Source organism: Kogia breviceps, chromosome 3, assembly GCF_026419965.1.
Source record: "Kogia breviceps isolate mKogBre1 chromosome 3, mKogBre1 haplotype 1, whole genome shotgun sequence".
In the NCBI taxonomy this organism is placed as follows: Eukaryota; Metazoa; Chordata; class Mammalia; order Artiodactyla; family Physeteridae; genus Kogia; species Kogia breviceps.
The window spans coordinates 87,059,029-87,084,482 of record NC_081312.1 but is presented as its reverse complement, the minus strand read 5'-3'; the positions used below and the strand labels follow the sequence as shown (position 1 = coordinate 87,084,482).

The window sequence follows — 25,454 nt, the reverse complement described above, 5'->3', positions numbered from 1 at the left end:
TAAATTCTCTATTTGTTTTAAGGCTCATAATACACGGGGATATATTTTGATCCTTTTATATCCTTGTCTTTATCTTAGTCAAGCGCCAGGAGTCACGTGGCCGGGATTTACATCTCTTACTCATCATGAACCAGCGTGGGCTGGTGGCCAAGGCGAGAAGGATTTGTGGGCATTGCCATGTTTTTTTACTAATTGATTCTGCTTGATTTCCTGCATTGCTGAACATCTTCCTGATCCTCTTGGCTTTCTTTGCCTGCTCCCTTGAAGGCCCTCCCTTTTGTTCTCTGAAGTCATTGTCTCCCTGACATGAAAAGCACTTCAGTGAGCCAAATGCATAATTATATTAAGTAAAATAAAAACAAAAACAGAAACAAAAAACTGAGTCTCCTAATGGAGAATGAGTTTTCTCCATGCATTGTAAACCTTGGGCGCGGAGTGGAAGATATCTTCCTTCTTCCTCCTCCCCTTTCCTTCCTAAACCAATAGTTGGCCTGGGTAAAGGGGAAACTGAGGGGGCTGCCCTTAGGAACAATGCTTTCAGCTGTGGGCAGCGGCCAGGAAAAGGCTGCCCCCAGTCCCGTTCCCCCCTGTGGAGGTGATGCACACACCTGTGTGCTCTTCACTGCCCCTTTCAGGTATCTGATCTTTCAGGATCGAATGGCCATTGGTTGTTATGTATGGGGTGGAGAGGCTTCTGTGAAGGCTCATTAGGTCCTGGTATGAAAATGCAGGCCCCTCAGGAACAAATGAGATGTATTAGTTTCCACCAGGATCTAGGCTAGTTGCTTTCAAACTTTTTCACTATAACCCACAATTTACATCATGATCCAGTTATATAATACATAAAATTATGCTTGCTTTTCCTATGTAGGATGCATTGTGATATTTTCTGTTCTATTCTTTAAAAACGTATTGGTCACATTTCTCTAAATTGCTTTCACAAACTACTAATAGATTAGACGTGTTTACAAAATGTTGTTTAATAACTCACAGGCATCTGTCTTAGATCTTGCCCTGAATTTTCTGGTTGCAATATTATAACTATTTAAGTGCCTAAGTTACATTTAAGAGTTTGAAAAACTTTGTACTATTTGATCCAGTGATTCATCTTTGAATCTGCCTCAAGGAAAGACTGTTACTAGGAGGGAGGGTCAAGGGACCATCATGCACGTTCTGTTTTCAGCCAGATGTTTGACAAATTTGTGGGAAAGATGCAAAATGAAAGCTGGATTTGATTTTAGACTGTGAAGGAAATTTAAAAACACCTAATCCAATTTCCTCACATAAAGAATTAAATGTAATCACAGCTAGTTGAACAACTATACTTAAAGAGTATTTCCTGGGCTTCCCTGGTGGCTCAGTGGTTAAGAATCCACCTGCTAATGCAGGGGACACGGTTCGAGCCCTGGTCCGGGAAGATCCCACATGCCACGGAGCAACTAAGCCCGTGCGCCACAACTACTGAGCCGGCGCTCTAGAGCCCGCGAGCCACAACTACTGAAGACCACGTGCCACAACTACTGAAGCCCACACGCCTAGAGCCCGTGCTCAGCAACAAGAGAAGCCACTGCAATGAGAAGCCCGCGCACCGCAACGAAGAGTAGCCCCCGCTCACCGCAACTAGAGAAAGCCCGTGTGCAGCAACGAAGACCCAATGCATCCAAAAACTTAAAAAAAAAAAAAAAGTATTTCCTAATGGCTCAGTGTTAATGTGGAAGGAACCTCCAACAATAATACTCCACTGGCCCCTGATTAAGCTTTAATGCTTAGAACCATCATATTACCAATGACTTGGACAAAGACCAGGAAGACTGTTTAACCAGTTCCCAGATAGTAAGATAAAGTGTTTTAAGTGAAAGAATTAGGACTCAAAAAAATCCAGCCAGGTAACAAAGATGGGCTAAAACTATCAAAGTGAACTCATTTAGTGAAAATATAAAGAACTTATGTGAAAAAAGTTCAAAATGCAAATGGCACAAAAACTGGCTGGAGCAAACATGAGTTTTTCCTCTAGGATGCTGTTTGGCAGCATCCCCAGCCTCCACCCACTAGACACCTGTAGCAGCCTCTCCCCCAGTTGTGACAACCAAAAATGTCTCCAGACTTTGCCAAATGTCCTCCAGGGAGCAAAGGTGTCCCTGTTGAGAACCACTGAGATAAACTGAGGTACTACTGGGGGAAAGGACCTAATGAATTTTTATCACCAGCAAAAATAGCAAAGCAAATGCAGTCTGAGGCTGCATTATTATCAGTACTAAGAGCAACTACTGATGACTGAGTGCTTACCCTGCACCTGCCACTATGCTAAGGTCTTTACTTGTGAATCCTCACTTAATGCCCACATGAATTCTAGGAGGTAGGAATACCATTGTCACCATTTTTTTTATGTCTAGGGACCTTAAGTGACTTGCTTAAGGTCTCACAGCCAAGATGGTGAGAGCCTGCACCTTGCCCATTATGCTATGAGAGTTTTAAAATTACACACTAAGTGTACATCCTAGGAAGCAGCCAGTACCTTCATCCACCTGGAACATGGCTGAGAAGCAAGAAATAAGCTGCAAATAACCCTGAGGTGCCCACCCTCCCCCATATCCTAAAGCAGGGACTTGCCTGTAGCTGACAGCCTCCAGTCAGCATATTGACTTAATTCATACAAAATTGGAGTATGCTCTTTCTTCTATCATCAGGATAATAGAGTAATTTTTAGAAAGATTGTCAACAAAAGTGATTAAGAGTACATGGCGGCACTTTGAGGTTAAGTTTCAGTTATCTGGAAACGTTGTGCTGTCTGGGACCCCACTTCTCGAGCACTGTGGCTCCAGGTCCAGGTCCAGAGGTTACTGGGATCACGATGCTGAAATGCTCTCTGAGGCTGAGTCCTGAGATTAGGGGGCAGGTGGCAGAGGGCTAAGATCTGGACAGCAATCTTACCCAAGTCAGAGCCAGGTGCCACGAAATGTCAAGAAGTGTCAGGGGATGCTGAGCCCAGGGAGACACAACTGGGCAGTGACCTGTCCCCCCCGCCACCCCCCGTCCCAGTGGCAGCCTTGGAGCTCAGGTCCGTCGACCTGCAGAACGCCAGGAACAACCAGGAGCATCACACGCAGGAGATGGGCCTGCAAGGGCTCATTGTGCGCCATGAGGAGTCCTTCACAATCCAGCTGCATTTCAACCGACGCTTCCACTCTGGGACCGACTACATCACCTTTGTGGCTGAGACAGGTGAGCCCACCCCTCCCCAAGACAAAGTTCACCTCTAGGGCCCCTGCCTCTCCTTTCTGAACTGCCCTCTCCTCTCTTCTCCTGGGACCCCCGGGACTCTATTAGCACTGTTAAGAAAAGATGTGGCCAACTCAGCAAACTAAGATTATGATAATAGCAGACAACTTTTAAATACACAACAGGACTACAGGCCAATATCACTGATGAACATAGATGCAAAAATCCTCAACAAAATACTAGCAAACAGAATCCAACAGCACATTAAAAGGATCATACACCATGATCAAGTGGGGTTTATTCCAGGAATGCAAGGGTTCTTCAATATACGCAAGTCAATCAACGTGATACACCATATCAACAAACTGAAGGAGAAAAACCATATGATCATCTCAGTAGATGCAGAGAAAGCTTTCGACAAAATTCAACACCCATTTATGATAAAAACCCTGCAGAAAGTAGGCATAGAGGGAACTTTCCTCAACATAATAAAGGCCATATATGACAAACCCACAGCCAGCATTGTTCTCAATGGTGAAAAACTGAAACCATTTCCACTAAGATCAGGAACAAGACAAGGTTGCCCACTCTCACCACTATTATTCAACATATTTTCAGAAGTTTTGGCCACAGCAATCAGAGAAGAAAAAGGAATCCAAATTGGAAAAGAAGAAGTAAAGCTGTCACTGTTTGCAGATGACATGATACTATACATAGAGAATACTAAGGATGCTACCAGAAAACTACTAGAACTATTCAATGAATTTGGTAAAGTAGCAGGATACAAAATTAATGCACAGAAATCTAATCTCTGGCATTCTTATACACTAATGATGAAAAATCTGAGAGGGAAATTAAGAAAACACTCCCATTTACCATTGCAACAAAAAGAATAAAATATCTAGGAATAAACCTACCTAAGGAGACAAAAGACTTGTATGCAGAAAACTATAAGACACTGATGAAAGAAATTAAAGATGATACAAATAGGTGGAGAAATATACCATGTTCTTGGATTGGAAGAATCAACATTGTGAAAATGACTCTACTACCCAAAGCAATCTACAGATTCAATGCAATCCCTATCAAATTACCAATGGTATTTTTTACAGAAGTAGAACAAAAATTCTTAAAATTTGTATGGAGACACAAAAGACCCTGAACAGCCAAAGCAATCTTGAGAACGAAAAATGGAGCTGGAGGAATCAGGCTCCCTGACTTCAGACTATACTACAAGGCCACAGTCATCAAGACAGTATGGTACTGGCACAAAAACAGAAATATAGATCAATGGAACAGGATAGAAAGCCCAGAGATAAACCCACACACATATGGTCACTTTATCTTTGATAAAGGAGGGAAGGATATACAGTGGAGAAAAGACAGCCTCTTCAATAAGTGGTGCTGGGAAAACTGGACAGCTACCTGTAAAAGTATGAAATTAGAACACTCCCTAACACCACACACAAAAATAAACTCAAAATGGGTTAAAGACCTAAATGTAAGGCCAGACACTATCAAACTCTTAGAGGAAAACATAGGCAGAACACTCTATGACATAAATCACAGCAAGATCCTTTTTGACACACCTCCTACATAAATGGAAATAAAAACAAAAATAAACAAATGGGATCTAATGAAACTTAAAAGCTTTTGCACAGCAAAGGATACCATAAACAAGACCAAAAGACAACCCTCAGAATGGGAGAAAATATTTGCAAATGAAGCAACTGACAAAGGATTAATCTCCAAAATTTATGAGCAACTCATGCAGCTCAATAACAAAAAAACAAACAACCCAATCCAAAAATGGGCAGAAGAACTAAATAGACATTTCTCCAAAGAAATGTCAAACCAGATACTGAAACCCCTGCCAGGTGGGAGAAGTTAACCGTATGCTGCCACAACTGGCAGGACCGAGGACCAGTTGGAACCAGAAGGTTGATGATCCTGACTCCCACTTACTTCACCACCAACCAATCAGAAGAAAGTCCATGAGCTGATCACACCCTCCTCTTTGAACCATTACTACAAAACTCCTCACTACCCCCTCCAGGTTGGGACACTCAGTTTTGAGAGCATTAGCCCTCTGTGGCCCCCTTTGCTTGGCAAAGCAATAAAACTATTCTTTTCAACTTCACCCCCCCCAAAATAAAGAAATAAAGAAATAAATAAAAATAAAGTGGCATAGTATTTGCATATAACCTATGCACAACTTCCCATGTACTTTAAAATCATCTCTAGATACTTATAACACCTAAAACAATGTAAATGCTATGTAAATAGTTGCTGGCACTGTGCAGCAAATTCACGTTTTGCTCTTGGGAATTTTCTGGAATTTATTTCCCTAATATTTTTGAGCCTATTGGTTGACTCCATGGATGCAGAATCCACGGACACAGAGGGCCAACTGTATTTCGTGATGTCCAAATTATATGAAGTTCAAACTTCGGTGTCTAATAAACAGCATTTCATTGGAACACAGCTATGCTCATTCATTTAGGTATCATCTGTGGCTGCTTTCATGCTACAATGGCAGAACTGAGTAGTTGAGACAGAAACCCTGTGGCCTGCAAAGCCTAAAATATTTATTATCTGGTCCTTTACAGAAAAACTTTGCCGATCCCTGGTGTATTCTCCCATGATGAGATTCCTCGCATCTCATCACTGGATTTTTGGGAAGCAAATTACCAGATCATTTAATCGAGTAATATTTCCAAATATAGTTCGAAAAGATGATGATGCTCTGAAAAACTGAGCCACAATACAGTATTATAACTGAAATAATGAACAGCAATTCTTTAATAACACCAAATATCCAGTTAGGGTACACAGCGGGGGACCTTTGACTCTGGGCAACTTTTCTACTCTCACCCACCAGCCATGGCTGGATAGTTTCTCTCCGCCTCCTACTGCCTTCTCAGCCCTGTACACACCCACCGGGAGGGAAGAGTGGGTTGGGGGCAGGAAGCAGGGAGCCTTGCTGAGGAAAATCAGGTTCCCTGTTCTCCAACAACTTGTGTAATTTTTTTGAAACTTAGAAAAATACCAGGGCATTTGGCAGCCAAAAGGGTTACAACACATGTAGCAAATACATGTTGTAGACGTATGTCATGAGTGTACACTGGCTTCTCCTGTGCTCACACCATCAGCACTGAACCCTCTACCTGATTTGAAGGTTCTCCACGCTCTTCTCCCTCTCCTCACATGCCTGGCCTTATATGTATCCATCCGATTTTTTCCTACTCTCGCAAGTCCTCCAGAAGGAAAATCTCTGAGCCTCTGTCTCTGGTACCCATCACGCCCAAAGACCTTGGGTGAACGCCTCTACCCCACTCTCTTCCTGTCTACCTTGTCCTTCCAAGCCCACGGGCTCCAATAGCCTTCTCTGATGCCTTCAGCTGACTCTCATCTCTCCAAATGCCATTTGCATTTTCCATCAGAAACACACAGGTTAGTTCTTCAAAATTCTGAATCTTAACACATTCCCAACTTGACTTACAAGCTCTCTGAAGGCAGGAACTTGTCTGATATTTAGCCCCACCCCTAAACATCGGTGTTACTGACTTGGCTTCAGAATTCTAGACGTTTTCACTCTTCTCTTTGTTCTTCCTTGAAATCCCCTGGAAGTCTGAAGAGGACATCATAGATATCTGCTTTGAGATTCTGAACAAGAGCCTGTACTTCTTAGAGAACCCAACCAAAGACTACTCCCAGTGGAACAATGTAGTGTATGTCTGCAGGGTGGTGAGCGCCATGGTAAGGCCAGAAGCTTCCCTGGCCCTGCCTGAGCTTCGCCCCCACCACACCGCGAAAACCCACCTGTCTCTCCTCTGCAGGTCAACAGCAATGACGACAGCGGTGTGCTGCAGGGGTGCTGGAGAGAGGACTACTACCAGGGGGTCAGCCCACTGGAGTGGACGGACAGCGTGGCCGTCCTGTGACAGTGGGCGGCCAGGGGCAGGCAGCCTGTGAGGTATGGGCAGTGCTGTGTATTTGCAGCTGTTATGGGTACCGGTGAGTGAGGGGAGATGGCAATGCAGAATCACTTATTGACTCTTTGTGATAACTCTTCGAGGTCGGGCTGGGATTATCTCCACTTCACCTGAGTTAACTGTGGCCTGTCCACAGCCCCATGGCTAAGGTGTGGTGGTCACTTGGCTCTTAACCAGCACACTCTACAGTCTCAAGGAATCCTGCAATAACCAGGGAAGGAGTGACCTGCTGCAATCACTCTTCAGTCTCCTTGATGGAGCAGTTAGGCTATTAAAATGGTCACCTGGATAGAGGAGCCTGTGGACCCAAAGTGGAGGCAAAACTGGCTTCTTTCTGACACCTGCTCAGGCTTCTCAGCTCAAGGTGAGCCTGGAGTCAGGGGCCGGTTGAGGGAAGCTTGAGGTGCAAGCAGATAATCTGGAAACCTGATCTCATCTGCGGACAGAGCTGGTGGCTCCCAAACACTTCTCAGAGAGATTCTTGAGTTACAATTAAAGATTTACTACTTTGCTGACTACCCTTAAGGAGCATCCATGTTTTATGCATTATCAGTTATTTACAATTTAGTCCCAAGTCATTGATCAGATTATCTGTGAAGATGAGGGAAAGATGGAAAGCACTGCGGTGCCTGCCTATCTTCCCCCAAGAGGCAGAAGTACCTTGCACAGTGCTGCCTGTTACATTGTGATGCTCAAGAAATGTTTATTGAACCGATGTGTCGACTCTGAGTTGGAGAACGAGGGAGCACAGAATGGGGAGGACAGAGACAGGGTCCCAAGACAGAGTTCTAGACTTTTCTGAGAGGGGCACCATAGCTTGGCAGTTATGTACAGGTGCTACAGAGAGCGGAGAGGTTTAAATATGAGTGTTCAAATCAAGTGACCTCATTTTGTTCATTTGTTTTCACGGGAAAATGCTCACTCAGCACAGTGCCAGTATTTAGTACAGCCAAATTTGCCCTGGGCTGGGATGTCCCTGACTAGGCAGGTGTTAAGGAGGAGGGCTCAGGCCTTTAGACCCTGGAAAGAGAGGGAGAAGGTCTAGGTTTGCATCTTTGCTCCACCTCCGAGCCTCTCCCCACTGCTAGGCCCTAGAGTCTATGACCTTTGAGCGAGGGGAAAGCTGCTTCTGTCAAGTTGCCTCTGGCCACTTGCAGCCCTGGTCTAACTCTCACCATGGGTTAAGGGTTTGTGAAAGCCCAGAAGCTGTGCTGGGAGTAGAGAGGCAACTGTGGACAGGTGGCATCCTTTGGGGATCTTCAATGAATCGAAACAAAAAGATTGGTCAATCTTAATAGTCCTCTTACATTTCAAAGCATTGTAATCCTTCCAGCAGCCTCAGTGGGCACCATCTGCTCCTAAGCAGGACAGGGGTGGGATAAACCTCTCTCTAAACTCCTCACCTTGCTTGCAGAGGTGGGGACCTGTGTTCCAAAGGTCACACCTGGCTCTCGGCTTAATTTCATCTGGCCCCAGTCGTGTGTGGGGGTGGGGTGTGGGGGCGGGGCGGGAATGACGGTGATGTAGTGGCTGCTTTGTGTGATTCCTGAGAAGCCACAAGAGGGTACTGTTGTCTTATCAAAGATGGTCATTGCCTCGTACATGCAAAGTTCCCTTCGTCGCTCGCTGTCTTCCACATATCTCTATAAGTCTATCTGGCTGTTCTATCTGTGCTTTGATTTCTTTCTTTCCTCCAAACCCTTTTATTTGAGTATAATTACAGATCCAGAATTTCAGAACTGAAAATCATCTGGTCCAACTCTTCATTTTGTTACATATAAGGAGACTAAGGGCCAGAGAAGTTAAGCCAGTTACCTAAGGTCACACAGCTTCTCTTCTGGCCACAACATAGGTCTAATTTTTAAAATTTTTCTTTCGAATTATCAAATGTTTAGGTTCTCTTTTTTTAGTTTGGAAAGCTGCTGAATGGAAAAATACCTAAATGATGAATTGAGTTGTTGTTAATTGTTAAGTGACCCTCAAATGATTTCTTTCTCCTGGTGGAATGGAGACTATAGATAGGGCAGGTAGGACACAAGGTTCTGGGCCTGGGTGAGGTGCTCTGAAGATAAAGGAGTTACAGGTATGGATCTGCAAGAATCTTGGCCTTTTTCTCTCCTCCAGCTTGAAAGTGAGAAAGTATGCACATGAAACCAATGATTCTTCTTGAAATAAACTCAGTCCCCATGCTTTTCTTCTCTTTAGTAATGAGATGCTTAGGTGTTCCAACCCGTGTTGTTTCCAATTTCCATTATGCACACAATGTGGATGCAAACTTGACCATCGACACCTACTATGACCAACATGCAGAGATGCTGCCAACTCAGAAACGAGACAAAATATGGTAAGGGGCACTGTCTCCTACAGGTCTCTGCTCCATTCCAGGTAGGGTAGGAAAATTCTGGCCTGATGCTCTCTGGTCTTGAGGAAATATTGCCCTGTACATTGTTGGTGATGCTCAGAGAATAAGTCCCCCAGCCAGAAAGCTGTTCTGGCTAATCAGATCATTACATCAAGCTCATTTCAGAGATAGAAGACTATGGGATAATGTATTCTGAAGCTGGCAACCAAATGAATAGGTCGTGTGTCCTCTGAATACTGACCTCAAAATCTGTTTCATCTTACTCTTCCTTCTTTGAGCCTTTCTGTTTGCACATTTCTCTGTTTCTCTGTCAGGGCAAAGCCAGGACTAGCTGCCTCTGCATACGTCCTTTGGTCTCTGCTGACTTCTCCTCTCCCTGCCCCACTCTCTCTCTGCAGGCATATGTATATACGTCTGTGTGTGTCTCTGTGTGTCCCTTTATTTTTGGATCTCTAGTCGCTTCCTCTCGTTCCTTTCTCGTCTGCTCTACCCCACATCTGATTTCCTGTTTTTGCTTTTCCAGCCAGTTTCCAGGTAAGACCTTTGAATTGTATGAGAACTAGCTGCTGTCCTTGGAGCTCCCTCCCTCTCTGGGCTCCTCGAGGGCGGAAACTTCTCTGGGTCAATGAGCAGTGGTGTATCTCGGAAGGACATGTCACTTGTGTAGAATTCTGTCTGTGAGCACATAAGCTGAATCTAATCATGAAGAAACAGCAGGCAAGTCCAAAATGAGGCCCACTCTGATAAAAATAAATAAATACTGTATTCAAAATGTCAATGTGATAAAACAAGCCGGAAGAACTCTTCCAGATCAAAGGACACAAAGGGTATTGGTCAACTAAATGCCATGTGTGATCTTGGACTGGGTGCAAAAGAATGCCATAGAGCAGCAGTCCCCAACCTTTTTGGCACCAGGGACCGGTTTTGTGGAAGACAATTTTTCCACGGAAGGGGTGGGGCCATGGTTCAGGTGGTGGCGCAGGCGATGGGGAGCGGCAGTTGAAGCTCCGCTCGCCGCCGCCCGCCTTCTGCTGCGCGGCCCAGTTGCTAACAGGCCACGGGCCGGTACCGGGGGTTGGGGACCCCTGCCATAGAGGGCATTATTAGCTGACAACATTGAAATATAGACAGTAAAGTAGATAAAAGGATAGTATCAATATTAAATGTGTGAGGTTGATAACTGTACAAGAGTATGCAAGGGAAATCCTTATTCTAAGAAATCTCCGTATCCACACTGAAAGAAAGCTAGTGATAAAGCAAATGGGGCAAAATGCTAACAATAGATGAACGGGGTATATGGGTGTTCTTTGTTACTATTCTTGCAACCTTATTATAAGCTTGAAATTACTTCCAAATAAAATGTAAAAAAAAAAAAAGAAGAAGAAACAATGATATAAAGCATTCAATATCGGGTCTGATACCTGGCAAATCCTCTGAAAACGTGAGTCCCTTTCTCCTTACTGCTTTCTGCAGGAATTTCCATGTCTGGAACGAGTGCTGTATGATCCAGAAAAGATCTCCCTCCAGGATACGGGTGGCAGGTTCTGGACCCCACTCCCCAGCAAACCAGCAGTGGTGAGAGCAGACCATTGTGGAAGGGCCTGGGCTCTGTGGGGACGCCGGTCGGGGTGACCAACCCCGTGAGCAGGAGGCCAGAAAGGAAGGATGCCTTTCCCACTTCATCTGTTTTCCAAAGTTGTAGCAGAGACAACTTCGGGTCAGGGGTCTAACTTTGCCTTTGACAGTTGGGTGAGCTGATGAGCCACTGGACCTCTCAGTTGTTTCCTCACCTGTAAAGTAGGGAAGATGAAGGTGATGACTGCTGCTTCCCAGGGTGGCTGTGAGCATCAGATGAATTAATGGGAACTGGAGAGCACCCCATGATGAGGGTCATTAATGCCACTGCCCCTCCCCATCCCATCTCCCTACCTCTACCTCCCACGGCCAGGACCCGCTGGCCCTGGTCCATATGTCAGCAGCCAAGTTAATGGTCCACAACTCCTGTTCCCTGGACAGGGTTGTTCCACTGTGGCCCTGCCTCCGTAAAGGCCATCAGGGAAGGGAAGCTCCACCTGCCCTATGACACCCCATTTGTGTATGCTGAGGTGAATGCCGATGAAGTCGTTTGGCTGTTGGAGGATGGCCAGGCCCAGGAAATCCTGGCCCATAACGTCAGTTCCATCAGCAAGGAAATCAGCACCAAGATGGTAGGGTCAGACCAGAGCCAGAACATCACCAGCTCCTACAAGTACCCAGAAGGTGCCTGGGGCCCCAGTGTTTCAGGGAGGGGGGCAGCTATAACCTCCTTTGTGTTGCCTCCCAAAGGACATGAGGACGGCTCTCACGTTGAAACCATCACCACCTAACCACCGCCTCCACAAAAGATGACAAAAAACGCCAGCCAGTGCTTATAATCAGAAACTCATTTAACCCAAATTTTTGGCAACTCTATGAGGCAAGGAAATATCCCTGGGCTATATGTGACTGAACTGAGCACCAAGAGATGAAGGGACTGTGATAGAGCAAGGGTTTGAGCCCAGCACCAAGTAACACCAATCCCCTTGTTCCAGCCATGATGCTGTATTGTCTCCTTAGGCAGCTATTCTTGTGGCTGAGGCTTCAGGAGGGGACCTGGGAGTTGCTGGGTGCCTTGTTTCCAGCAAGAAGGTCATTGGTCCTCCTGACCCCTCCCCACTGATGTCTTTCCTGGCTCTCCTTTCTGTCAGGATCCCGTGAGGAGCAATCTGTGTTCATGAAGGCCTCCCGGAAAATGCTGGGCCCTTGGAGGGCCTCTTCACCCTTCCTGGACCTGCTGGGGTCTGGGGGCTTTGAGGATCAGCCCGCACAGCTGCAGTTTTACCTGACCAGGAAGGCTGAATGGGGCCAGAACCTGCTGCCGAAACTGCATGCCCGGAGTCTGGCAGATAGAGCCCAACCCCAGGGGCCCATCCGCCTGGTGGTGCATTTCTGTGCGCAGACCCTGCTGCACGACGGTGGCACCTGGGAGCCCCTCTGGAGACAAACAGTGCACTTGACCCTGGACTTCGGGTAGAGTGAGTATGAGGTAAGCCTGGAAAGGCACATACAGGGAGGAAAGCTTGGGGACATGAACAAGGCACCCACCCACCACACACGCACGCACGCACGCGTACACGCACGCACACACGCATGCATGCACACGCATGCACACACACATGCACACACGTTGGGCAGTGAAGCTGCTGTTGGCAGGATATTGAATGTCAGGTACTGTACCTCTGATGCCATCCCACCAGGTGAAACACAGCAGTGACCTTGGGTGGTCAGGGGAGCAGGGTAAGCACCATCTGTCTCTCTCTCTTACACACAAACACAAACACTTTCACACGCATGTAGACTCACACTCATATTCTCTCTCAAACACAAACTATTTTTTCCTCTCTCACACATACACATTTTCACTCTCTCTTTCCAAGACCCATTCCTGGACTCAAGATGTATTTTGTCTGTGCTTAGAGACACAGTGGCTGCTCTTGCTACCCTACAACAATTATAGAAACAAACTGATGGATGAAAAGCTGATCTGCGTGTCTGGCATCGCCAAGGTGGAGGGAACAGGGAGGTCCATGCTGGTCCTAAAAGATATCTCCCTGGGGCCTCCCCACTTATCTACTGAGGTAAGGCATCTGGACAGAGATGGGGCCCAGGGGCCCTCTGACTCACCCAATTCAGGGGCTGGGGGTACAGCAGCTAACAAGGCACAGTCCCTGCCTTGGACACCAAACAGGTGATTAAAGTGCAGTATGGTGTGGTCCCTTGCACTCTGTGCAAAGGGAAGGCTTCCCAGAGGAGGTGACATTTTACAGAGGACGCGCAGGAAGGCACTCTAGAGAAACGAGGTGGAGTTGAAGGCATTTTAAGTAAGGAAGTAGCTTTGCAGAGGCAAAGAGACAAGAAAGGCAGTATCTGGGAGATGGAGTAGAGAAGACAGGTTTGAGAGAGACTCAGGCCAAATTCCTTGTCACCTGATTAGACAGGGGTGACAAGGAAGAAGGAAACAAATGAAAGGTGAGCCTCACATTTCACTTCAGAGGCTTGAGTGGCTGGCAAGGAAATTGCATGAGGAACGAATACAGGTGAAGGAAGGGTAAATGGGGGAGGGCAGGGACGATCTCCATGTCCTATAGCCAGGGTTTTTCTTCCTCTGAAGCCTCCTTTCCCCACTTTCCCCTCCTACCTGAAGGCCTCGCCCACTGCCTAATCCCCACCTGACTGTGCACCTGGTGGATCTGTGAACAGCACCCTCCACCCCCGCCAGAAAGAGAAGTGAGTGGCTCCACATCATAAACCGTCTGGCCACCTGACAGTTTTCACCTGGGCATGCTGTGAGGTCGTCAGGCCAAGTGATGCCAGGCACCCTCCATGAGGGGGGAGGGGGTAACAGTGGGCAGAATCACAAGAGCAGACACAAGCCTGGGGCTTAAGTGAGGGCGCTGCCCATTACACAAAGCCCTGGTTACAACAGGATCCAATGCAAACACATCAGATGCCAAGTAGGCTATTAATTGGTCCCCATTGCTAAGGAACCCCGGGATGATTTGTGTGACCATGCTGGATGCCAAAGCTATTTTGACCTTGTTCAGCTTTGGCACACTCACTAGAGTACAAAGGACTTGTTTCTTTTCTTTGAATTCCAGAGAAGTCAGGATGTGTTCTTCCTTCTCCTTGATTCTCTGGTTGAGCCAGAATGTGCCCCCAGTATGATCTGGGTGGTCGAGACATTTCAGTTCAACACTCGTTTACCAAATATCCATCATTTGGCTGGCACTGTGCTAGGCACTGGGGCTCTAGAAGTGAGTAGGATGGATCCCTGCCTCCCACTCACAAGTCAAGGCCATGCTGCCCTATTGACACAAACCTCACATGTGATGCACTGAATACACCTGGAAAAACTCAGAGTGGGTCTGCTAACGCATATGAAGGCAGAGCAGCATGGGAGGAAGATTCTGACTGGGGTCTAGGACACCTGGGTCAGGTCCTGTCTCTGCCTGCAACTTGGGCCTCAGAATGACATCACCAGTGGCAAATGGATGGCACACATGACACCACTTCCTTATCCCATGCCTGTGTCAGACACTACTAATCAATCATGACCCTCTCACTGGCTCTGGATTGTCCTCGGGATCCTTTTTAACACAACATCCCTATCAGCCACAACTAACGGATTGGAGCTGGCACTTAAGTTGAAATCTAATTGCCATCCTGAGCTAGATGACAGGGAGGGAAACAGATTTCACTTGGTGCCAATTCCCAGTTGGTGGTGGCTTCCAGTAGTACTGTGAGCTTCTAAGGCAGGCCAGTGTATGTGTTAACCGTGAATACTGTGGGCTCATGTTCTTGCCCCTGCAGCATCTTCGTGCCAAGTGAGCAGTCCCTGGTGGTCATCAGAGGGATGGGGAAGTGAGGTTGCTGAACTGAGTGCAGAAATGAGGCCAGTTGCCCGTGATATCCCCGTCTTCTCTCCACAGAGGTGTCTGAGAGGGCCTAGGTGGGCAAGGCCCTGAGGGTCCACATCTGGCTCACCAATACCCTCTCGGTGGCTCTGAGCCACTGCACAATGGTTCTGGAGGGCAGTGGCCTCATCAATGGGCAGATAACAAATGAGTAAGTACCATGGCTATCCACCTGCCTCATGCTAGTCTTAGATAAGGGGGTGCCTCGTGGGGTCATAGGATGGTCCTTAGTCTCCTGGATGGTGCCTCCTTTCCCCCACCCTCCCACCTCCTTGGGGAAGGTTGAGCTCAGTGGTGTTGAGGGGTGGGGTGGGTATGGGATGTGCTACGGATGAAGAGGGGAAACCAGATCACCCACCCAAGCAGTTACTCAAGGCTCTAACAGGTCCTTTTTGACTTTCAGTCTTGGAACTCTGCTGGCCGGACACACCATCCAAATTCAACTGGACCTCTACCCCATCAAAGCCGGACCCCACCAGCTGCAAGTCCTCATCAGCAGCAATGAGATCAAGGAGATAAGGGCTACAAGTACATCTTCCTTGCTGCAGGAAGGGCTTCTTGAGCCTCACACCCACCTCCTCAGGCCTTCCCAGTCATCCAGCCACTCCCCTGCCCCCCTCCTGACACCCTCTCAGCCCTCTTACCCCTCCAGGCCCATTTTGCTCTCTTCTCCTCCTGAGGGTGTGGTGTTATCTTTGCTCCTTCTCTGTCCTCTTCCCCACCTGCCTGGGGTGAAGGAAGTGCTGTTAGAACCACCGTGCACGCATCTCGGGAAGAGACGATAAATATGCTTTATCTATCATCAGTGTTCCTTTTTCTGTGCTAACAAGCTACTTATGCTAATGGCTGGTCCTCTTGGCCTGACTGCCACCTGTGTGGCTGGGCCCTCCTTGCTCTTTCTGTCTTCTCTCTCCTCCTGCAAGATCCGCAGCCACAAAGTAAGTGCAACTTGATCCCCTCTAAACCAGCCTCTCTGGAATCCTAAATCCCAGGTCTCTCCATTTAAATTGTCTTAGTGAGCCCCGCAAGCAGAGGCTGGAGGGAGGTCTGGGGAGGGCGGCCTGGACATGCTGGGAGGACACTGTGGCGCTGCAGGGACCAGCCAGAAGCTGCTGCCGGCCTGAGAGCCTGGAGACGTCGGGGCAGGGCCCACTCACAGTGGTCCCAGGATGACTGGGAAACACTTTGTAGCGGGCTGCCCCCCAAACAGGCCCTCACTTTCCCTGACCCCATCTCCCCTTCGCTCCCTCACCCACTCCCTCTCCCCAGTCTGACGCTCCTCAGCCTCTCCTCCTTCATCATGTATGTTTTTGTTATTTTAAGAACAGGGAGTCACTCTTTTGTATTTTCTTCCTGTGATTCTCTAGATCATTTGTGCTCTTCTTAGATAATCTGGAAAGAACAGGAAAGTGAAAAGAAACAAAAGAAAAATCACTGATAGCTTCCCCATCCCAGAAGAACTCTCTGCTAACATTTGACACTTACCTTTCTGGTCTTTTCCCCCCTTTCATTGTTTTTGAAAGTTATCATTACATGGCTATCATCAAAAAGACAAGAGATAACAAGCTTTGGTGAGGGTGTGGAGGAAAGGGAAACCGTGTGCACTGTCGGTGGGAATGTAACTTGGTGCAGCCACCGGGGAAACCAGCATGGAGGCTCCTCAAAAAATTAAAAATAGAACTACCATATGATCCAGTAATTCAACTGTTGGGAATATACCCAAGGGAAATAAAATCACTATCTCGAAGAGATATCTGCACCTCTGTGACACTAGCCATGACATGGAAACAACCTGTGTCTGTCAACAGATGAATGGATAAAGAAGATGTGGTGTATACAACGGAATAATAGGCAGCTGTGAGAAAGAAAGATATCCTGCCATTTGCTACAGTATGGATAGACCTTGAGGGCATTATGCTAAGTGAGAGGTGATTCAGATAGAGAAAGACAAATACTGTATGATACTGCTTATATGTGGAATCTAAAAAAGCTGAACTTGTAGAAACCGAGAGTAAAATGTTGGTTACCAGGGGCTGGAGGCAGGGGATTGGGGAGGTGTTGGTCAAAGGACATAAATTTCCAGTTAGAAGATGAATAAGTTCTGGAGACCTAATGCACAGCATGATGATTATAATTAACAATACTGTATGATATACTTCAAAGTTGCCAAGAGACCAGATCTTAAATATTCTCACCACAAAAAAAAAGAAATGATAATCACGTGACATGACAGAGGTGTTAGCTGATGCCGTGATGGTGATCACATCACACCGTACCATATGAATATAAACTTAAACTAATACAATATTATATGTCAATTATATCTCAATAAGGAAATAAAAACTAAAGTTATCATTACAAATGGACCTGTCTCCATCACGGGATTTAGAAAATCCAGAAACACAGAAGAGGAGAGCATCTTCCTGCAGGTTTTCAGGGTGGGCCCTTCAACCTGCTGCCCCACCCTGCTCGGTGGCTCTGCAGGTTTACCTGGTTTCTCTCGCCACCCTCTTCCCCTCCCCCTGTTCCTCCTCCTCCTCCTCTCTGCTTTTTATTTATTTTGCTTTGGCAGGCTGTTTTGGGCAGGAAGGGCAGGAGCCTGCACACCTCCACTCCACCCTGGGTGCCAGCTGCGCCCATCCCCATTAAGTGCCTTTGGCTCCATCACTGCTTGTCACTGCTGTGTTCCAGGTGGCTCCCCGCCCTCCCCTCCCACAGGAGACCTGGAACCTGGGCTGGTGCCTGCGGAAATCTGAAAGCTTGCTCTGTCTGCTGAGTGCCAGTCCTCCTTTGTTTAGTCATTGTCCTTCCTGTCCAGGAGGTCTGGTGGCACAGAGCTCCCGGGCTGTGTCACTCGTGTCACTGGAGGGGGAACAGTGGGCTGGCTTCCTCCTGGGCCCCCCAGAGGTCTCCAAGGGGAATGGGGATGTTAGCCATCTCTGCTTTCCCAGTCGAACTTTCAAATAATTTCCTCTCTCCCCACCTAAAAATTGGCTTAAAATAATACACTGTTGTGTTTTCCTCTTTTCTTTTTTTCACATGGGAAGACTGTCTGGTTTCATCTTCCCACCTCATTTGGACAAGCTTGACAGTCTCAGAGCTCCCTTCCAGCTCTGACATCCCCCAGGGCCCAGGATGCTGGGGTTCATGCCCGCTGCCGCAGAGCGCCCTGAGATTAGGTCCTGAGTGACCCTGCCGCTCCATCTTCATCCTAATAACCCCTTGGGGCCGGTTGGGCCAGGCAGGGGTGCCCACAGATAAACTGGCAGAAGAAGTGTTTGGGCTGTGGAACAAAGAGGCACAACCAGGCCAGCACCCTTGTCTCCTCTGACTGCTGGTCTTCCCATGCCCCATGGCGTTCACGGAGACCGTTGTCCTCATGTCCTTTTGGCTGGTGGTTTTGAGGTCCCTGCTGATATAAAGCAAAGAGCTCTGGGATGAAGTCCTGGCTCGCTCGGGTGCAAAATGATAGCAACAATAAAGCAGTGCCAACCCCACCTCCCCTCAGAGGGTTGCTGTGAGGATCAAATGAGAAAGTATATTTTAAAGAGCTCTGTAAGTTGTGAAGCACAATATTAAAGACATTAAAGTGGGATAGTGCACATGAAAGAGTAAAAGTTCTTTAAAAGCTATTACTAGTTAATTCTTCTAGTAGTTTTAATATTTAGCCAGTATCATGTTTAAGCCCTGGGAATATGTTAATAAGACACAGGCCATGGTCTCAGGGGGGACTGGGGGAAACATAGGTAAGTATTTATAATGTGAGTAGACTGATAGGAAATGTAAAAGCGGGTGCCCCTAAGAGCCTGGTATGGTAGAGAGATTGTCAGGGAGACTTTGATGGTTGAGCTTGGACACAGAAAGTAGACAAGCGAGGGGAGAAGATTTCAGAAAGAGAGAGACCAACGATGCATGTGCGGGAGAACTGAGGTGCCGGAGTGCAGGTCTCCATCTGAGAACTGAAGGGGTTTGGCCTCCCTGTGCTTCAGGCAGGAAGGGAAAGTTCCTGAAGGGCTTTGAAGCTGATGTTGAGAAGTTTGGACTTTACCCTGTATTGGCTCTTAAGCAGAGAGCAACCTGGTTGAATAGGCACTTGTGAAAACTTACTCTGATGACTCATTTGGAAGAAGAATGGGTGGGAGACTGGCTAGCAGTTGCTGTCCAGGCAAGGGGGCTTCAATGAAGGCAGGGACAAGGGCACAGGGAGGAGGGGCCAGTTGTAGGAGATAATCAGGACTGGACAGGGACTGGACAGGGCTCAGCGACTGCTGGGCTAAGGGAGGGCAGAAAGACGGAGAAGGATGAGGGGGCATCCAGATTTCCCCCTGAGTGACTGGGCAGGCACTGTCCTCGCTCACCAAAACCAGAAATGCAGAAGGAAGGGAAGAGGGGAGGAGTTCCATTTGGATTGAAGGTGGGTGTGGAGATGTCAGATGATGAATTGCATATGCGAGCTGACTGGGGATGGGGAGAGTTGAAAAGACAGGAGGGAGGATGGGTGCTGGTGAATGAGGTCCCTGAGGAGAGATGTTTAGGGCCCCAGAAAGTGGGGAAAGCAGGGGAAGGGACCCACAGGAGGGAAAGGTAGGGTTGGTGCGGGTGCAGGGGCTGCCCGTGTGCCCCCCACTCCCACGAAGGGCCCCCCTTCCTTCTGCCTCCCTTCCCCCATCTGTGTTTTTCTTCCTCCAGAGACTTGTACTTGTCTTACTAGAATCAAGGTCATCACTGGCATTCCCACCCTCTCACCTATTTCCAAAACTCCTCCAATGAATCTTCCCATTTTCTTTTTCTACTGCTTTTATTTGAAATTTACCTTGTACCTGACAGGTCTCACTCAAGACAATATCTTTGCCAAAACCAAACACCAACAAGGCATACCAAGGGTGCTCCAGAGTGGGTTCCATTTTCATTTGATGTCCAGAAAGTGACTCTTCAGGATAAAAGAGAAGGCTCAGGTGCCAAGTTCTAGGCTTGAGAGCTCTCTCATGTGACCTACAGTCCTGGGATCCTGGTACTCCTCCCCGCAGGGGCACAGGGCCTCTTCCTTCCTCCTAGAGGCCCCGCCAGCCCCCCTCTCCCACCTGGCTCCCCCATCACGGCACAGCACTGGTCAGGGAGTGCCGCATTGCCCAAGAGCTACCAAAGGCTCACATGGCTCAAGGCCCTGACGGTTCATTGGCCTCCGCACTTCCTCTCAGCCACACAATGCTGCCAAGAAAAACCAGAGGGCAAGTGAGAAAACCAGTTGTGATCTGCCCAGTAAGCAGTGGCGGCGCAGCAGCCACGCTGCCTTGGGTGTCTCCTGGAGTCTTGGGGGTGGGAGGGGAAGCAGACACTCCAGGACCATTTTCCTGAAGCTCCAGGCCATCCAGCTGTTCTGCGGGGAGCAGCCCGGGAACCAAAGGCAGCCACCATGGCACAAGGTAGGCAAGGCCCATGGGGCTGCTGAGCTCAGGGCCAAGGAAGTCAGAGAGACTGTAGGAAGTCAAGAGGAGGGTTGATTCAGAGGAAGGGAGGAGTAAATAAAGAATGGAGGCAGAAAGAGTAGAAACCCCCAAAACAGGAGAAATCATTGGTAGTTTGAGAACCAAGAGACCAGGTAGAGGCTGGCAGGTAAAGCGGCTAAACAGCTGAGTGCCAGTATGCCTGTTTCCACAGCCCCATGGGACGGGGCAGGGCCAGGGATTAGAGGGTCAAGGCTCCTGCCCTCTCTGCCACAGCTGACCCTTTTCTTTTTTTTATAGTATTACAAGGTACTATTCTTTTAAAATTTTATTTATTTATTTATTTATTTTTGGCTCTGTTGGGTCTTCGAGCAGGGGCTACTCTTTGTTGTGCGCAGGCGTCTCCTTGTGGTGGCTTCTCTTGCTGCAGATCATGGGCTCTAGGTGCACAGGTTTCAGTAGTTGTGGCATGTGGGCTCAACAGTTGTGGCTCGCAGGCCCTAGAGCGCAGGCTCAGTAGTTAGGCGCACGGGCTTACTTGCTCCACGGCGTGTGGGATCTTCCCTGACCAGGGGTTGAACGCGTGTCCCCTGCATTGGCAGGCAGATTCTTAACCACTGTGTCACCAGGGAAGTCCCACAGCTGACCCTTTGACACTGAACAAGTCACTTCTCTAGTTTCCAGTCCCCATGCCTGACCAATGAGGCTGGAACCAAACCATCCTGAAGTTGTCTTCCAGCTCCAGAATTCTCTGAATCTTCATTCTTCTCTTCTCCCTCCACTTCACAGGGTCAGTGGCTCATATTCCCACCACCCACCACCATCCTTCTTTCTTTCTTTTTTTTTTTTTTTCTTTTGGCCGTGCCATGAGGCATGCGGGATCTTAGTTCTCCTACCAGGGATAGAACGCTCGCCCCCTGCAGTGGAAGTGCAGAGTCTTAACCACTGGACTGCCACGGAAGTCCCACCATCCTTCTTTCTGTATCAACTTCCTCTCTCTAGAAAGAGCTGCTATGAAGATTAAATGGTTAGTCAAAACCATTTATAAGAATGAGCTAAAAGCTCTACAAATGTAACAGCTTCATCTTCATTTACGATTTTTTGTGTTTAAATTTATTTTTAATAAATTTATTTATTTAATTTATTTATTTTTGGCTGTGTTGGGTCTTTGTTGCTGTGTGTGGGCTTTCTCTAGTTGCGGCAAGCAGGGCTACTTTTCGTTGCGGTGCGTGGGCTTCTCATTGCAGTAGCTTCTCTTGTTGCGGAGCATAGGTTCTAGGTGCCTGGGCTTCAGTAGTTGTGGCATGCGGGCTCAGTAGTTGTGGCCCACGGGCTTAGTTGCTCTGCGGCATGTAGGATCTTCCCAGACCACAGATTGAACCTGTGTGCCCTGTATTGGCAGGCGGATTCTTAACCACTGTGCCACCAGGGAAGCCCCCTGTGTTTAAATTTTTATTTTTAAATTTTTATGAATTTTAATTATACAAGAAATATAATGAATACATAGTTGGAGTAAAAAAAAAAGCAATAATTACAGATAAACCTACAGTCCCCTGACTGCCACCCCAACCCAGGCTCATTTCCAGAGAAACCACTGTTACCAGTCTTTTGTCTGTACATTTATATTCATATATATATATATATATATATATATATATATATATATATATATATATATATATGCTCAATGTAATGCATAGGATTATCTTGTGTGGTTTCTTTTTTGTTTTTTTGGCATATCCATGGTATCATCATATTGTACATATTTTTCTACAACTTGATTTTTTTCCACTCAACAGTATGACTTGGAGCTCTATCCACACCCTTAAGTACCTATAGATTTAACTCAATAGTTTTCACTTTGCATAGTATTCCACAGTATGGCTGTAAGTAATTTATTTATCCAGTTCTCTATTGATGGGTGTTTAGGTTGCTCCCATTTTTCAGTTACACAAGCAATGTTGCAGTGCACATTCTTAAATATGCCTCTGTGCTCCTGTGGGAGTGTCTCTCTAGGATAGATCCTGAGATCAATTACTTTAAAAGTTCTTCCTATAAATTCCGTTCTATCTCCTTGATCATTTCACCCCATTCTGCACTCCCATCAAGGAGAATAAATATGTCCAATATTAAATGTACCTCCTATTTGAATATCTGATATTTGCCTATAGCACTAATCCCTGTGCAGAGATTAACTTCACCCATGATGTATCCAGAGGATGAGATTTGGCCCCAGTGTTTGCTGTCAGGCAGATGCTGCCACACCTGCTGAGTAGTTTAGGTCATGTGCCCAACCTTAATCAGGGCCGGTTAGCAATCTCTGTCTAGTCAGCTGGTCTCCAAAAAGGATGAGCTTCTTTTTCCTAGTAGGAAAAAGCCCACTGCTTTCCCAGCTGGCAGTGGGTCAGATGTCCTTTCTGAACACAAGTAAAGGCCAGCAGTGGGTGGCAGCTGCTGGGAAATGGAAAGAGTACCTGACTTGGGCCAGTTTCCCTAGGTTTAACCTTGGGCAAGACATTTAACCTACCTGCACCTTGGTTTTCTCATTTCCAAGTGTGGATGACGTGACATTTCATCTCCCCAATGTTGTGGTGAGTATTCCATGACATTACTGTCCTAGAGTGCCTAGGACAGGGCCCAGCACATGTAGACTGGCCCTCAGTAGGTATTGGCTGAATCTGAAATATGAAATAAGTACAGGGTGATTATATTAAAAAATAGAAAACTCTATTCAACCTTGCAAACATTGGAGTACCTACAATGTGCCGATCATTATGTTTATATTTCTTATATAATAACAATAATAAAACAACAACTAGTTTATGAGAAAGGTACATGTTCACAATAATCAAAAGAACTTAAAGAAGTTAAAAGGATAAAGTTTAATATTTATTAGGGCATTTTGGTACAGTTGATTTGATTCATATCTGTTTATAATAGCTTTATTGAGGTATAATTCATATACCATAGAGCTCACCCATTTAAAGCGTACAATTCAGTGTTGTTGTTTTTTTAGTAAATTTACAAAGTTTTGCAAGCATCACCACTAACTAGTTCCAAAACATTTTCATCACCTCAAAAAAAAAACCCCATACCCACTAGCAGTCATGCCCTATTCTCCCTTTCCCCCAGCCCCTAGCAAGCTCTAATCGACTTGTTTCTATGGATTTGCCTATTCTGCATATTTCATATAAATTGAATCATACAGTATGTGGCCTTTTGTGTCTGGATTCTTTCATTTAACATAACATTTTCAAGTTTCATCCATGTTATAGTATATTCGGCATTCCTTTTTTTTTTTTTTCTTAAATCGTGTTTGTAACTTTTTTTTTCTTTCTTTCTGGCCGCACCGTGCGGCATGCGGAACTTCCCCGACCAGTGATCGAACCCATGCCCCCTCCAGTGGAAGCGCCAAGTCCCAACCACTGGACCACCGGGGAAGTCCCAGCATTCTTTTTTTTATGGCTGAATAATTTTCCATTGTGTGGCTATACCACATTTCATTCATCCATTAAGAAGGTGATGGACATTTGGATTGTTTACACTTTTTGGCTATTATGTATAATGCAGTCAACATTCATGAACAGGTTTTGTGTGAACATACATTTTTCATCTCTTGGGTATATACCTAGGAATTACTAGGTCATATAGTAACTCAATGTTTAACATTTTGAGGACTGTTTTTCAAAGTGGAAGTGCCATTTTACAATCCCACCAGCAATGCATGAGGGTTGCAATTTCTCCACATCCCCACCAACACGTATTATCTGTCTTTCTTATTATAGGTCTCCTAGTGGATGTGAAGTGGTATCTCATTTGCATTTCCCTAATGATTAATTATGTTGAGCATCTTTTGTGTTTATTGGCCTTTTGCATATCTTCTTTGGAGAAATGCTTACTCAGATCAGTTGCCCATTTTTTATTTGAGTTTTTTAAAATTGTTGAGTTATACAAATTCTTTACAGTGAAGGAGCATTCTGAGTTGTGGCTCTTATAGGATCAAAATACATGAACAGGTAGGGCTACCATTTGTTTGGGGATTGATTGGCTGGAGGAGAGGGCCCATGATGGGAGTGGTGAGAGGTGAGAATGCAAGCATAAGTTAAAGCCAGGTCTGCAGGGTCATGAATGTCAGATTAAGGAGTGCACCTTTTGTATTCTGTGCTGTGGACTTTTAAAGCAAAAGGATGGCATGATCAAATTATCTTGAGGGAAGATAATCTGGTGATGTGTTACGGGGTGGGTGATGTGGAGAAGTAGGAAGCAGACCTGATGGAGGCTGTTATAATCACTTGGAGTGAGGTGAGGAGGTCAGAACTGTGTTAACGTGGAAGGGGACAGATGGATATCACAGACTTTTTAAGGAAAGGAGTGAAGGGAGTTATGACACAAGAGTGGATAGAGACTGAGAAGAAGATGGGTGAGTCAACTGTGATTTAAGGGTTGTGAACCCAGGTGCCTAGGGACTGCGGTAGAACCATGGCCAAACATGGAGAAGTCAGAAGTGGAGCCCTTTGGGGGAGGCACACTTGGAGAACAATGAGGTCAGTCTGTGTTTTAGTGGAAGCTGCAGAAGGTTGGGACTGGGCCTTTCTGGGACTGTCCTCAGCATCCCAGCTCCCAGGGCACTGGGCACATAGCATTAGTGGTAGTCAGAGAGCCAGCAAATTGCTTCAAACATAGCAACTAACCCAGGGACACTTGACCTGGGACAGCTACCCCAGGGACTTGCTCCCAGATCTGGAGGCTGGTGCAGGGTCAGGTGAAACTGTTAAGTCCAAGAAAGTGGATGCTGGGGTGAATCTGGAGACATGTTAGCCTGAAGGGAGCAATCAGACTTGGCCAGGCCTACAAGAGGAGACAAACAGAGGCAGAAAACCATGCACCTCCTTATGGGAGAAGGGGATAGAGGGTCAGAGAAGCAGGGAAGGAAGGGAGGAAA

At 46.7% G+C, this 25,454-nt stretch overlaps 2 protein-coding genes across 2 annotated transcripts in view; both read left to right on the top strand.

The window, feature by feature from the left end:
* Positions 1–531: 531 nt before the first annotated feature.
* On the top strand, positions 532–17,824 carry TGM7 (transglutaminase 7). The gene is given in 14 exon segments (XM_059057540.1): positions 532–595; positions 3,040–3,222; positions 5,829–5,926; positions 6,850–6,978; positions 7,059–7,236; positions 9,420–9,558; positions 11,050–11,083; positions 11,085–11,151; positions 11,593–11,835; positions 12,303–12,629; positions 13,072–13,232; positions 15,086–15,219; positions 15,472–15,596; positions 17,760–17,824. Coding segments are annotated over 14 exon segments (1,947 nt in total).
* A 2,631-nt stretch (positions 17,825–20,455) lies between these two features.
* TGM5 (transglutaminase 5) overlaps positions 20,456–25,454 on the top strand; it is a 28,410-nt gene continuing 23,411 nt past the window's right edge. Inside the window, 1 exon segment of the mRNA XM_067030697.1 lies at positions 20,456–20,491. Within this exon segment, the coding sequence (XP_066886798.1) occupies positions 20,482–20,491 (10 nt within the window). The 5' untranslated portion in view covers positions 20,456–20,481.